The sequence below is a fragment of the Mauremys mutica genome, chromosome 3 (assembly GCF_020497125.1).
Source record: "Mauremys mutica isolate MM-2020 ecotype Southern chromosome 3, ASM2049712v1, whole genome shotgun sequence".
NCBI classification, from domain to species: Eukaryota; Metazoa; Chordata; order Testudines; family Geoemydidae; genus Mauremys; species Mauremys mutica.
Genome location: NC_059074.1, coordinates 196922891 through 196939213, shown reverse-complemented (window position 1 = coordinate 196939213; position 16323 = coordinate 196922891). Strand labels below are relative to the sequence as shown.

At 39.7% G+C, this 16323-nt stretch overlaps 1 protein-coding gene across 2 annotated transcripts in view; it reads right to left on the bottom strand.

The window, feature by feature from the left end:
- KIF16B (kinesin family member 16B) overlaps window positions 1-16323 on the bottom strand; it is a 196937-nt gene that overhangs the window by 14851 nt on the left and 165763 nt on the right. For both annotated transcript variants that reach the window (XM_045010689.1, XM_045010688.1), the window contains exon 25: window positions 4805-4888. In XM_045010689.1, coding sequence (XP_044866624.1) covers window positions 4805-4888 — 84 coding nt within the window. The remainder of the gene's footprint in view (window positions 1-4804; window positions 4889-16323) is intronic.

Here is a 16323-nt window from a genome sequence, read left to right as displayed (position 1 = left end):
GGGTGGGGTGAGTAATGCTTGGAGTGTAGTGACATTTCCTTAGCCAATCCCTCCTAAAGGGAATACATCTAGCCAACCAACTAAGCAACTGCATTCTAATGAAAACACATTTTGCAACCAAAATGGAAACAGACAAATATATTGAAACAGCTTTTCCATTTGGTTTCTTTACCAGTTTAAAAAATAAATAAATCCCCAAACAGTCTACATTCCTTGTAGTTTTATTAACAAAAATAGGATAGTACAGTATATCCTTATTTACAGAAGTCTAATTGCATGAAAGGAAAAATACACCCTAACTTTTATTAACAAAATGAATCAACAAAATGAATCAACAAAATTTTTGGCTGTTTCAGTTAAGGCAGATTTAATCAAGCAAAGTTGGCTCTAAAGTGAAGTTACAGTCGTTAAGCAACTGAACAATTAATTTAGAGTTTTACCCTAAACAGGTCTCTGATGAAACAATTAATGGACTGCAAATAGAGCATTTATTGCTAAAGCCCAGAATTTAAATCTACCATAGGTAATTTTGAATATACAATTAGTCTCTCTCAGTTCTCTAGAAGAAAAGAGAATTCTCTGTGCAAACTTACCACAGTAATTCAATATAGACATAAGAGACGTGGATGTCCTGTGTTATATTAAAAAAATCAATGCCAAAAGCCTCTGAATTATAAATATGTAGACTGGTCAAAGGTTACACAGACTACTCTTTGGATAATTTAAGTCACATTTTCCTATCAATGAATGAACTGAAAAAGTTTTGACCTTCTGAGGACTGGAACGCATTAAGATACATATAAACTTCAAGTAATTTTTACGATGATCCTGTTTTGTAGTTAACAACCTTGACTTTAATTTGAGGCTGTATGGACCCTTTTCATCCAAATGGCCCCAACACATGATGAGGACCTATGCAGACCACAACCTTCTGTGTCTCCTTCTCTCAAAACACAGGTTCTCTCTCAAATGCCACCCACTCACCCAAGCCAAAAGAGAAGTCTCGCATGAAGTTTCCAAAGATATTCTGGCCCTGGTTGGGTTGAAAAAAATGCCACAAAAATCCTCATACTACTTTAGTAGTTTTGCTTCCTGTTTTGGCTGGAACCAGAAAGAACAGAAGTATATGAAAATTACATTAAACTGCTACTTAACTACCAGGGATTCCTGAAAAAAAAAAGCGTTTGTGTTTGCTATCATCAAGTGTGCAGAAAACTTCCTTTACCAAAGCCAGTCAAGGGAAGCCAATTAAAATAAGTGTATTTAATCATCAAATAGTTTATGCTACTGCATAATTCAGGTGATACATTTAATTCATATTGAAGTTGAACAGTGGAAAATCATCCCGTAAGATAAGTTCCTCTCAGAGAGTCTTCAATGTTTCAGAATACAGAGCCATGGCCAAATCTTGCAACTAGTTACAAACTGGTTCTGATGCAAAGTGAGGAAGCCACAAGGATATCTCAGCTGATGATGATTCAAGGAATAATTCTTGTAGACAAACTGTTGAATTTAGCCTGACATGGGAGTTTGCTTAAGGTACATGATGCCTTAATCCGTAAATGGACAAATACTGAACTAAACATTTTTAATTTGATGCTGTCTGGTTAATTCCAAAAAGTAAGAAAAACCTAAATTTTGCCTCCGCTCGAAAGAAGCAGTTGCTGCTCACCACAGATGAGATACTAATTGAATCTGATTAGTCATCAAAGTCTGTCCTGTCCTTGATAGATGTTCAGGAAATAGTGACAGAAGCCAGAGTCTGTTCAAGATTACAAACACTACGGGAATGTAAACAACTGAATATCATTTATGAAGAGTGACCAGATTTTGTCATCCACCAGAGAAAAACACCTACTTCTGACCTTGACAAATCCAAGTTCAATATTCAGGCAGAACATTGTTATGGTGTAACACACAATTGTGGCTGCATCCAATAAAATCAGTATAGAGACTCTGAAAAGAACATAACATTTTTGTTTTGCAGGGAGACAATTCAATCTCTCTTCTAAAAATCTTGTATTAACTCTACATTAGTCATATCAAATGACAAAATAAGGTCACATAAATGTTTTAATGCGCATCATCTCCCAAGATTCAAGGGGAGATGGTGACGTATTATGAGATGTAATGTCATCAATATGTTGAAGACTACCAATTCTAGGATTCTTCCTCATTGGATTCAGGCATTGCTGTTTCTTTGCTTTCCCTGGCTGTAGCAGATGTAGGGATGTGGGTGAAAGCTAGCTGTCTTAGAGTGAATATAGATAAGGAGAAGCTGATGTTTGATGGCATGAGCAGCTGGAGGCATATGTCTGTTGATCATCAAGGTACTGTAGTCAGTCTTTAGTTTCGTTGTATTTCCTTGCCAGAAATGCCTAGTTTTATGTTCAGCTGGCCAAGGCATTGCATCACTTGCAATGGCCATCCATTCATTATTCACCTTCAAGTGAGGCTACTGAAATGTACTCTATCTGGGATTAATCTTGAAGACCATATGAAAGTTTCAACTAGTGCAAAGTATAGCAGCCAACGCTTTCGGAGAATCTGTAGTTTATAGTACATTACACTAACATGTTCTGCACTGCCAGTTTGCTTCCAGGTCTAATTCAAGGTGCTGTGATTATTAAAAAAGCCTTACTGATCTTGGAGCCAGTTATTGCTAAAACAGCCTTGGTCACTCTGTTTTACCAACCTAGCTGCAGTACTTCAGGTGTTAGTTCACAGCACAGAAGTCATAGGAGCCAACAGCAAAGCACTGTCAGTAGCAGGGGCAAAGCTTCAGAATACACTGTCATTGGTAATCCAAAATATTGCACTTTTACAGTGTTACCACAAATCTTTGACCAAGCTTTTCCTGTCAGTGGGTGTTAGTATCCAGTTAGACACTGGTCTCTTCAGTATTTCTAGTTTGGGTTCTTTCTTGTTGGGGATTACTGAGTAATGTGGGAATATGTACGGTATGTATGGGTAAATAGTGTATTTATTTATGTAAATAGTGTCCAGATAGTATGATAGCTGAACTATGTATAGCTAATAAATAAGGTTTAAACGGTTTAATTTAATTAAGGTGCGTATAATAAATTAAAATGTTAGAGACTATTTGTATAAGTATATCTAAAATTATAAATACTATATAACCAAGACTAAACTCCATCATTTTACAAAGCAGTTAAAATATTTAGATGTACATGTATAAACATTGCAATAAAATCAATTAATAAAATCAACAAAGACAAGAGATTAAGTTACTGTGTGGGACACAAAATACGGAAGCTAAGTCCAGCACTGAGAATGGAATATAACCAGAGATTTAGTAATATGAAGAGCATTTAAAACTACTGTAGAAGAACCTGAAGCTGGAAACAGATTACATTTTGAAATTGCACTGTTGGGTGGTAGCCCGTCAAAAGTCAGTGGGAAGAGATGCTTGAGTTTCACAAAATGCTGTGGTATGTAGAAAAAGATTAACTAAAAATAAGAATCATAAGGTTCAGAGTACGATACAATTTTCTTTGTTTTCTCTTTGTTCTGTTTAAAACGCACTTCTTATTATTTTAACTTAATGCAATGGCTCCAACTCCATACGGACTTGCATCCCCATGCAACCCCCTTAGCTATAACAGGGCTGCAGAGTGGTGTACATTAGTACAAAAACTGGACATCCCCCCCACAAATACCCTATACTATAATGATGAATGAGTTATTAATGAAATACAGAATCCTCACAGAATCCCTGTAGAATAGCTAGAAGGATTTGGAAGTTGGAATAGGCCCGCCCCGGGGGGGGGGGCAAGTGGTGCAATTTGCCCCAGGCCACGGGTCCAGCAGGGCCCCCCACGAGAGTTTTTCGGGGCCCCTGGAGCGGGGTCCTTCACTCGCTCCGGGGGCCCTGGAAAACTCTTGCGGGGCCCAGGCCCCCGGAGCTTCTTCCGCTCCCGGTCTTCGCCGGTGGGAGGGTCATTCCGCTCTGGGGTGGAAGGACCCCCTGCCACCAAATTACCGCTGAAGACCCGGCTGCACTTCGGCGGCGGTTCCCACTTCGGCGGTAATTCGGCGGCGGGGGGTCCCCGCCGTGGGTCTTTGGAGCACTTCGGCGGCGGGTCCCGGAACGGAAGGACCCCCCCCCCCGCCGCATTACTGCCGAAGTGGGGGCCCCCGCCGCCGAAGACCCCAGACCCCCGGAATCCTCCAGGCGACCCTGAGTTGGAACTGTGTACTGTATGCATACCACAGCAAGAGGATTTGAAAATGATCAGAAACATTGTTATACTACAATCAAACTTAATTCTAATACTAGTTCAGAGAAGAAATAAAGTAAATTCAAAAGAAGTTAGATTACAAATAAAGCTCAATGAAGCCTAAAGAGTCCTTGTATCTTCATCCCCAGATATTTTGATACAGTAATTAAGATAAAATATTGCAAATCTTCAGTTAATACATTGAGTTTATAGTAGGCAATCTTCTTTAAAATCTTACGCTGTGTGGAGACCATCTGTCTACACTGAACGCTTACTTCACCTCATCTACCACCTTTTCCTCCTTAAATAAATCTACCTCCTATGAAGAAAACTAAAGATGCCTTTTTTTTTTAAAAAAAGACCAGAAGGATTTTTTTTTTATAAGCATGTTTCATTACTTTGCAATCTACTGCTGCCATCTCCTGTGGTAAATGAAGCAGCAAGTAGCTTCACACTTACAAATAGACTATTTAACTTCTGCCATATGGGACTGGTTTCTATAGGTCAGGCAGACAACTCTGTCTAAATACACTCTCAAAAGTTTGTTAAAAAATTACCATTACCTCTAAGTGACTCCGCCGTTCCGCAATCACTCTTTCATCCTTATTTCCAAATAGCTTCTTTGGAGGGAATTCTAAAGTAGCAAGCTGTAACAGATGTAAGAGAATTAATTGGTACTGTAAATGATAAGTTAAGCCGAAAACAATTCTCTTTACAACACAAAGTGATCAGAGAGAGGAAAATGACAAATATTCACAAGTTACAGTATATGCCATTAGGTCCAACCCCATTATGCCATTCTACTAATGTTAATATAATCCAATCTGTACTAAAACAACAGGATTGTACTGTCACAAGTGAATAATGGCAAAGCAAATATAGGAATTTGAATGTCTCCATCTACCAACATAAAAATCAAAAGTCTGTAAACTAAACCTGCATATTACACTGGCTGCAAAGAAGAGAATATGAGCTGTTTAGGAATTCTGTATATTTTAAAGACCAGAATCATCTGTTAAAATCATTGTAAGCTTATCTCCGATTGTGTTACCATCTATTTCATTTGATTTTGTCTATGATAACTATATAGTTTCCATTATTAAATCTGAGAGCTTTTACTGAAGTCATGCTTTGCAGATAGTTACACTGGGCTTCAGGTGACCCTAGGTTAGTGGCAGCATGTTACTAAAAGTCACCGCGGGTGAGCATAAAGACAAGTTAACCTATGATCAAGGTATTTTACTGAATAATTGGTCTAACTTTAGAGTGTCCAAGCAGAATCCACGTAAATACGGTAAAAGCTCATGTATTACACTGAAAATGAAACTACCAACATCACAATTTTATTCTGAAAAATGACTAAAGATGTCTGTTACCTATGCAATAGATGCACTCCTTGTAGATGTTCAGAATTATATCTGTTTACGTCACTACTTTTTAATCCTGTGGGAACTGCAGAAGCCAACTCATGAAGAGAGAGTGAATAGGATTCTATACCCTTCTTGTGCATGAAATACAATTGTTTATTTCCAGTCAATCAGTTATATCTGTTCAAACTCATAGAAGGCAATAGGTTTACACAAGTGTCATGGAAAGTGTAAATTGGCCCATAAAGTCTTATTTCTGGTAATGATGCAAAGGAGGAAAGAAACCACCATTACTCTTAAAGCTGAAGTTTGGTCTGCAGGGATGGCAGTAAAAAATATCTTCACTCTATCACTGACTGTGTCAAATGAGGAAATCATTGAGACACAAACATGCAACCACACAATTTCATTGTTAGAGTCACTGTTCAGAGTGGGGCACTTCCAAAAACAATTGCCTCTTTCCGCACAAATTCAAACTAGCTGCCTGAGGATGTCAAGAGAGAACAAAATAAAAGAACCATCACCTAGTATATAAGTATAGTTTAGGGCTGTAAGGAGTTTATGCTTGTGTACAATATGCAGAAGCACAGTATATTAAATTACAAACTTTATTTTTTGCCTTTGAACATAAACACTCAATGTAGAGGAGTTCTTCAGCAATCTCCAGTTTTTCAGCAATAATTCTTCAACCCTATTAAACTCTGACCTGGATAATTTAGAGAGATGTTACATTTAGTTCCTGTCTAGACATCTTCAAGTCAGTAATCTGAAGTGGTGCACCAGGGGGCAGTGGTGGAGAGTCTCTTGACTACATCAACCTCTTTTTCCTCAAAATTATATAACCTCGAATTTCCCCCACTATTTTCTTTTCATCTACTTGCTTCCACATGCTTAGAGAATTAGCAGCATGTTGCCTAATATTATTGTATAAAAGCAATTATGTCCTTGGTAATAATTCTCATTGTATTAATCACTTTTTTTTTAGTTTGATGGATGGCAAAAATCTCACCCCTGAAGAAGTTACGCTATATTAGGCATCACTGCATTATGTGACCACTAGGTATAATGGCCAGACAAATAAAAAGATATGCTTTATATTTTAAAAACATATTTCACTGTATATATATATTGGAGATGGACCTCAGCCAAACAAACCCACTCTGAAATTTGTGGAGATTCAGAATATGAAACATGACTCGGATCAGAATTTCATGGCTGTTCAAAAGCTAGGATCTGAACACCTGAAACTTGGGGGAAAGGGTATATGTCAGAATCTGGATCCAGATCAGAACATGGAGGCTCAGGCCTATCTTTAGTATATAAAACTTACATACTGTGAGGATCTTGCATCCTAAAAAGCACATTAGAGCTAAATTATGCAGCACTGACCATCCCACCCCATTCACCATCCCCTCTAATCCAGGTCATTCAGTACAACATTGTTTTATTAATTTATTTTGATATTAAACTCAATTGATTTTATTTTACATTGACCCAGATTTTAAATGTGTTGCAAATACTTGTCATCTCTGTGTCAGTATACTGACAATTAGTAACATCACCTTCTGAGCTATCTGGAGGCTTTGGCATCCAGGTAAGTGACAGCTGGAGGTTTTGGCATTTGGGTAGGGAACAGCTGGTGCTTTTTTCTCCCCAAGATGACGTGGGAGATGGTTTTGGTTTGTGGTTTCCAAGTGGCAAGCTTCTGGTACTTGGGAGCACATACAACATTGCCTCCCTCCCACTTTTGGGAAAAGGGTTAAATTTGGGAGGAATGGGTGTGAATTTTTTCTTCCCCACCACAGCAATTCTTGAAAGCCATTAGTTATCCCACTCCACCTCAATATCTGTCAAAACAGCCAACAATGACACACAAAAGCATGCATATTAACTTGATGTTCCTGCTAAAATGATAAGCAGTGAACGTTAATATTGATTCCATTTCAAACAGTAACTTCTACAATGAAAAGCATTGGAAGTTACTGTTGAAAGGAAATCAATATTGACATTTACTGCTTATAAGTTTAGCAAAAACAGTGTCAGCCTTCATTACTAGCAGCCCATTGAAACAAAAGGCAGACATTCAAAGCACTTAGAACTCATGTTTCAGACTGGCTGCAGACTCAGGCAGATATCAAGCCATCAGTTAATATCCAATTCACATTCCGAAGGTCATCTTTGCAATCATGAGGGCTAGAAACTCTTTTTTTATATTACACAGTGGAAACAAATTTGTTAACAATTATGAAGAAATGTAAACATTCTTTGTAATTATGTGGGAGAGTATATAATGTTTATATATTACTGGTAGTGGTCTCCTTACAGCTGCCATAATTTGTACAACTGATTAGAGTAAAAAGGGGAGGCTCTTTTGCATTTTTGTGGGGGGAAATCATTAATTGTAAGAGGTTCTACTAAATATGTGATGTATAAACACATAACAGCGATTCTTATATCAGAACTGTGACTGTTATAACAAAAAAGGAAAAAGCCCAGTAATATGAACATACCAAGCCATGAGAAATTTTGCCATAATTTTGTACAAGTAGCTTCTGTTCTGATGTGTAGTTTAACATGAGGTTCAGAATCAATTAAAAGAAAACTTCACTCAATTCAGCAACCTGACAGTTCAAAAGTTAAAAAGCATTTGTCTCTACAGGCATAAACTAGGGAATGTATCTGAAACTAGGACGTTTTTTAAAATATGACTGGTATTTGAGCTACTATCGGTAGCAACATTTTAATGCATACAGTGAAATTGTCACTGGCAATGTGGGAAGCCTTTAAGAAACTGTCAAGCAGCTGCAAATTGTATTACATTTGCCGGAGATTATCACACTCCTGATATTTATACATCACTGAAATTCACTTGCATTCACTTGTTCATAGACTCAAATGCACAGGATATCTGAGGGGGGTAGATTATGTATATGGATCTCTGTCTCAGCTAAAACAAGTGTAAAAAAAGTATATAGTATCCAGATCTGAAGACTGTCAGGGATATAAAATCATTCCTTTGAAAAATCAATTGACCTTTCATTTACCCTCTCATCCAGCTGAACTCCCAGGCAGCCACACCTTAGCTATTAGGACTAACTTTTATCATTAATGTAATTTAAAACAATGCCACACATTAAGACAGCAGCACAAGCGTTCTAATTTCCTACTGGTCTAGGTTCCTTCTTGCATGACTTTTTTCCTCCCGTGCTGCAGTGGTGTTGAAAATATTTGCCAGCAGTTCTACACTTTGGATGTTTCGTCATTTTCTTGGGCTGCTGAGGAGGTGATGTGTTTTTTGTAGGGCAAATTAACAAACCCATTCCCTGCTTTGACAGGAATACTGAGTTCAGGGCCATTCTTAACCATTTTGGTCCCCTACGCAGCCCCCACCATGTGGGGGCTGTGTGGGGCCCCAGGGCTCTGTGGAGTGAGGCTGGGGGGCAGTGGGAAACCCACCCCCCAGCCCCAGCCTGCTTCACTCTGCTCCCCTGGCTCCCAGCCTTGGGGGGTGGGAGGACCTGCCCACCAGCACTCACCAGTGGCACAGCTGGGAGCCAGGGGAGCAAAGCAGGCTGGGACCAGGTCACTCCACTTACCACACGGGGCAGGGGCAGGAAGAGGCGGGGCGGAGCAGGGGCGAGGGCTTTGGGGAAGGGGTGGAGGGGGGCAGAGTGCACACGCAAAGAGCTAAAATACTCAGAGCTCTTCTGGCTGAACTTCAAAGAAAATGGTGAATTAAATAATCCAAGGAAATGTCAGATAGGAGATTGTATATCAGTGCTCTTTTAATGTATGTTAGCGTATGTGATGGGGCCTCTGCCCCATGCTGGGTTGGTAGGGGTTAAGGTGGCCCGGAAGGCCAATTAAAACCCCTGAGTAGACCTGGAGGAGGAGCCAGGAAGCAGGCCACTAATTAGGAGTAAGCTCGGCTGAGCAGGAGCAGGTGGGGCCAGTATATAGCCAGGTTGTTGACTATTGCAAGGGCAGGGACAGGCTGCAAGGAAGTAGGCTACAGTCACTCTCGAGTGGAAGGTGTTGGAGGATGGCAAACCCAGAGAGGGGAGAATCCAGTAAGGTAGGAAGAAGCCCAGGGAAACTGCAGCCAGGTCTAAGAGATACAGACCTTGGCTTCATGTTATAGGTTACCTGGCCTGAAACCCAGTGTAAAGGACGGATCTGGACTCCCTACCAGCCACTTGGTAGTGTAGTAAGAAGCGAGAGCCTGAAGCATGGCCTGAGCACTGAACCAAAGTCAGCAAAAGTTATGCTGTGAGCAAAAGTCAGGCCCTGTCAAAAAGCAGATGCTTGCTGATACAAGAACTTGACAAGTACCAGCAGCATCGCTAAAACACATTGAATATGTAAACGTGTTCCAGCAGATCAGCATGAGGACACCCCAAGCCAGCACAAGATGATTTGACAGAAGTGATGAATGTGGATGCTTTGCCTGAAACACAGGAGAAAGGTAGAAGGGGAAGTAACAAACATGTCACGAGACACGTAAGGTGGTACCTAAGATGTTTATCCCAGATTGTTTGCCTCGATCTATAAATGTTGAGATACCTCGTCCTCACCATCTTCCGGCCTAGATCAGAGCGGGAAGTCCTGCCGCTCACTGAATTGGTGCATAGTAACAGGCATACATGTGCTAGTGTAATCGCAGACATTGATCCAGGGAGCTAGGACCATGCTTTGTTGACAATAAATCTGGCCCAGCGCCTCCGCCATTGAACCGAATCTGTGGTCTCTTTAGGCAGTTCAGTCGAGGTCTGCTGGTCTGGTAAGTAGGCAAGCTGTCCTCTGTAGGAATTGCGATCTAACACGGCAGAAAACTCAAGCTAAGGAACCCCCCCCTTATTCTCTCCCTTCAAATCCCCCCAGTTTGATGAGGTACAGATACACTGCACAGCCCTCAAAGGACGTCCATATGAGTTAAAAAAAAGATAGTGGAAAATCATGGACTGGAATATGTAAAGTGATGGCAGAGACTGAGCTTTAAAAATAACAATTAGAGTAAAAAAGGTAGAATATTGGCAACTATAGCCATGACTGTTAAATGGTTAAGACAACACGCCACAGAATTGGCAGTGCAAATAACAGAAACCAAAAAAGAGTTAAAAGAAGGAAGAGAAGCCTGGAAAACTCTCTCTCTCAGCAGGATGGCAAGCAGTCCAGAGACATTATATGGTACAGCAAGTACAGGAACAAAATAGGAAATTGGAAACAGCTGTAGAGACTCTGCAAAAAAAAGAGAAATGCCGTCCCCCGTTATAAATCTCTTTGGGCTACAACGGACTTTGGGTATTTATACAGTGCCTGAAGAACGGGGACAGAAATGGAAAAAGGTGGCCCTAGCAAAATTAAAAGATGAAACGGGATGATTGGAATGGGTGTTGCAATGGGGACATGTGGAATGACCCAGACCAATCACGTAACAACTCATGGGCACAGGCCACTGCATTGCAACCACCACTATACAATAAGAGCCAGGTTCCAATAAAACTTAAATCACCTGGCATTGGTCACTGTCGGACGACCGGATACTGGGCTAGATGGAACATTGGTCTGACCCAGTATGGCCGTTCTTATGAGACCAAAACTGGTGCCTGTCAGAACGGGAGAAGTAAGTGCACAGGAGGGGGAAGTAGACTCTGGATTAGTAAATCAGATAAAAGGAAAAAATGGAACAGTTCACAGAGAACATTAGGAGACAGGAGCTGCAACTTAATCGCGGAGTGGATAAAAAAGAATTTCAAGGTGAAAAACCTAGAGTGAGCGAGTTAACACCTAAAATTGATGCATTCATGTATGGATTTGCCCAGAAACAGTTAACAGCAGTTTCTTAACGTACGCACAACATGCCTCAGGTGGCACATGACCAGGATTCATCACTGAATTTGGTCCGCTGGTTGGATCATTAGCTTCCCCGGCTCGGGACAGGTACTGACAAGGAGTGTAACCCGAACGCTGATCCCTGCCCCAAAAGCAAAGAAAGGCAATCGATCCTTCAATCCATTCGGCAGACAAAAGCAACAGACACTGAGAGAACAAATTCAGGTTTTGAAAGAGCAGATGATAACCCTCATTTTCCTCTCAAAATCAGGATTAAAATCCAGGGATATGGGTTCCCAACTGCTTTAACCCATCAAGCCCCATTTCTCACTCAGAGTAATCGTATAACCTTCTCTCTCAAATATTTGTATATACTATTAAATTTTTTTTATATCCTCTGTTTGCTAAATACGCTGCTGCCGCTTGTACTTTAATTAACTTTATCAAGTTATCTTAATCTCCCTCGGCTCAGTTCTCCCTCCCTTCCTAGGTTGCTCTCCCATCCTCCCTCTCCTCTCCACTCCTGTTCTAAAAGTTCTAGTTATTACAGAAACCTCCATCGCTGAAAGAGAGGAAGCAACTGAAAACACTCCTAACTTTCTTGAAGATATAGTTGCCAAGCAACAAAAAAAGGTACTCTGCTTCCAATCCTAACCACTGACTAATATTTAAAACATGGTTTTTCCCTAATTCATATAGCAGAGTTTTTAAAATAAATAATTATATAAAGTAATGGACAACGTCTTAAGTTACAAGTGGGCAAATAACAGTATGAATTTTTATCAATTCTTATTAAAAGTTTTAAACAAAAAGGTAATAACTTGCTTATTTAATTATTTAACTCCTTCCCCCCACCCCTGACTTTCCCTAGGGAGGCATGCCCCACTGTTTGGGGACCACTGCTTTAGTGGAAGCCTTGGGGAAATTCTTGCCCTCTGAATGTTTTTCCTAGTATGGGAATTATTTTGGCTTAAAATTCATAATGTTCCTATTCCAAATACACTACCAGGACCTGATCAGTCTGTTAGTTGTGTATTCACAGTTCCCATTGACTTCACTGAAAATGATAAGATAATGAGGCCCCTGGAGCGCTACACTTACAGAATGTATTGCCAGTTGACTAATGTGCCTGACTTAAGTTCAGAGATAAGAACCCTCTGTAGCAGTTTTACCAGTTCATGCAGAAATGATTGGCCTGTTGCATACAAGCTCACCTAAGTGACATCTGGCTGCATTTATGAAACTTCCTTCTCTTGTGTGACTGACTAACGCTGTAAATTTCAGCCACCCTTGCCTTTGAGAAATACTAATAATCAAAACTCAAAGGACAGGAATAATTCTTTCTGCTGAACAGACTTGCATTTCTTACTACTCAGTATTAATGGCAGATCTCAGGTTCTTAAAAAACAGCTGTCGCAGAGAAATATACCTGCGAACAAATAAGCAGTACTTCTCTAAGTTTGATTTGTTGTAGGCATAAAGCAGCAAATCTTTAGGATAAACTAGGCTTGTTATTGAGAGAAATAAAATAGCTTTCTACATTGCTTAGAATGGTAAAAATGGAAACATTCAAAATAAAAATGCTATAAGCTAAAAACCTTATTTTAAATGGTGCTTTAAATTTAGATAGCCTACATATATTTAAATTTATGTTTAATCTTTAAACAGATTATAAAGCTGGCTGCTTAAACGCAAGTTTAAATACACACCATAAACCCTCATACAACTAATTTCCACAAACCATCAACTCTCATCAGTCTATGCAAAAGTGAAACTCAAAAGACAGTAAGATCTCCTAGCTGGACAGCTATATTATGAAAAGATGGACTCTCAGGAAAACACTTGGGGCAAAAGGAGTTTGGAGCCAAAGGGAAACAAGCAACTGTGGGGAACAGAGGGCATTTGTGTTGGTGACTCTCTACTTTATTGTGAGTCTTGCAATATTTTTCTTAAGGCCTCAGATCCTAGAGTCAAATGAACATATATGAGAATCTCCACCTGTGACACATGGCCAAAAAGGGTTGAGCATCCTGCAGGATAAATCACCCAAATTCAACCTTTAGGGACATATTGGTAGATGTTTGTGTTTTTGTGTGTTTACATATATATGGTTAGAGGCTGACAATGTAATCAAACAGTTCCTGTCTATGCTGTATTCCGTTAATTCAGAGATCAAAAGGAGATATTAACATTAAAATGAATTGTAAATATAGTCCATGAAAGCCTATGCTCAAATAAATGTCTCTAAGGTGCCACAAGGACTCCTGTTCTTTTTGCAGATACAGACTAACAGGGCTGCTACTCTGAAACCTGTAAGTATAGGGATATCACTGTATTGATTTCTCTTTGAAGTATAGAGCAGATCACCTGCAAATGGTGGAAAACAGCTGGAGATCTTACTATGAGTTTCACCTTTGCATAGACAGATGAGAGTTGATGGTTTGTGGAAATTAGTTGTATGAGGTCTTATGGTGTGTATTTAATCTTGTGTTTATCATCTGTTTGAAGATTAGACAAATTTAACTATATATGTAGGCTATCTACATTTAAAGCACCATTTAAAAATAAGGTTTTTAGCTTATAGCTTGATGCTTAGGAAATAGGTCTACTTCAAAGTCTGGATGATTGCCTATTGTTCGCCTAAGGACTCCCAACTGTCAAGAGAAGGCCTGGAACTGTATAAAAAAACCCTTGGGTCCTGCTCCTTTTTATCTCAGGCTTTGGCTACACTTACACTTCAAAGCGCTGCCGCGGCAGCGCTTTGAAGCGCTACGGGTAGTCAAAGCGCCAGCGCTGGGAGAAAGCTCTCCCAGCGCTGTCCGTACTCCACCTCCCTGTGGGGAATAACGGACAGCGCTGGGAGCCGCGCTCCCAGCGCTGGGGCTTTGACCACACTGGCACTTTGCAGCGCAGCAATTTGCAGCGCTGGAGAGGGTGTGTTTTCACACCCTGCTGCAGCGCTGCAAATTTGTAAGTGTAGCCAAGCCCTCAGATCTGCTTGATGCTGTATGCAGGGGAAGCTTGAGTCACAAGACTGAGATCTCCAGTCCCATCTGGATCACCCTGAATATGAACACTGGACTATAAACTATGGACTAATTCTGAAAGAACTCTTTGCAACTACAAAGCTCACCATCTCTACTATAAAACTGATCTCAGAATGGTACTCATGTCTGTATGTATACTTAAAGAACAGGAGTACTTGTGGCACCTTAGAGACTAACAAATTTATTTGAGCATAAGCTTTCGTGGGCTACAGCCCACTTCATTGGATGCATAGAATGGAACATATAAGAAGAGTATATATATACACACACACACATAGAGAGAAGATGCCATACCAGCTCTAAGAGGCTAATTAATTAAGATGACCTGTTATCAGCAGGAAAATAACTTTTGTAGTGATAATCAAGATGGCCAATTACAGACAGTTGACACAAGGTGTAAGGATAGTTATCATAAAGAAATAGATTCAAGTAGTGTAATAACTCAGCCATTCCCAGTCTCTATTCAAGCCAGAGTTAATGGTATCTAATTTGCAAATCAATTCAAGCTCAGCAGTTTCTCCTTGGAGTCTGTTTTTGAAGTCTTTCTGCTGCAAAATTGCTACCTTCAGGTCTGTTACTGAGTGGCCAGAGAGGTTGAAGTGTTCTCCTACTGGTTTTTGAGTGTTATGATTCCTGATTATACTGATCTTTTAACCAATACTCACTCTCTTCTTTTTTAATAAATTTTCGTTTAGTTAATAAGAATTAGCTGTAAGTGTGCATTTTGGTAAGATCTGAAATATTCATTAACTTAGGAGGTAATGTGTCTGATCCTTTGGAATTGGTAGAACTTTCTTATATGATGGATAAGATTTTCAGTAATCCTCATCATATTTGACTTGGGCGTCTGAGTGGAAGCCCAAGGCTGAGTTGCTATAAGGGAACTGTGTTTTGGCTTCTGCGCAACCAGTAAGGTATTGTAGAAGCTCTTTTGTGCTCGTTTGGTAAATCTAAGCATTAGAATATCCACCAGCTTTGGGGATTGTCTGCCCCATTCTTTGCAGTTTGCCCAAACTGAGTAACCTCTGTGCGGCCTCCCAGGACCCCAGTCACACCACCTCATTCATTTTATTTTACTTTACTTTTATATCTAGAGATATATAAATAAATAAAGATTCTAGACCTTGTGGTTACAGAGACAACTGTGGAAGTATGACCCAAATGTGTCCTACCAGTTCAAAAGCCTAAAGACAAAGAAAAAGATCTCAAGATTTCTTATTTTAAATCTTCTGATTTTTAAAGCAAATCTCATAATGTTGGGGGGCCTGACTCGATATTTGAGCATTTGGGGTTGGCAATATTGGGACATAAGTCAATTTCACAAGCGTCATGACTATTGAGTCATTGCTAGAGGAATATATTACAATAGTTCTAGAGTAACAAGTATTACACAACCAATTTAACATAATGGTGTCAACCCATTTGTAAAGGATTTGCTAATCCAGCCAGGTAAGGAGGCGACACAAAGCTATAATCGCTTGAAAACATCCTTGCCAAGCTACTTCATCCTCAGCACACACAGAGTCCATCTCACAATGACGCATTATTGTTGAGAAATCTTTGAGTTCAGTTAGACAACACACCTGGAAGACAGACTATACACACTTAAATATGCAAATAAACCCCCCTACAATATTAAATCATTAACAAACAATTTTGTGTTGGTTAATAGTTTGCCTGACTTTAGTGTTAATGATTATTTATTCCCAAATAAACTTACGTTATAACTGGAGTTAAAGTTGAGTACATATCAGACACTTATGCTTAAAAACATTTCTCTTCAACACAAGCATAACAAACCTAGGAAATCCAGTATTATGTTTAAATATAAAAGAA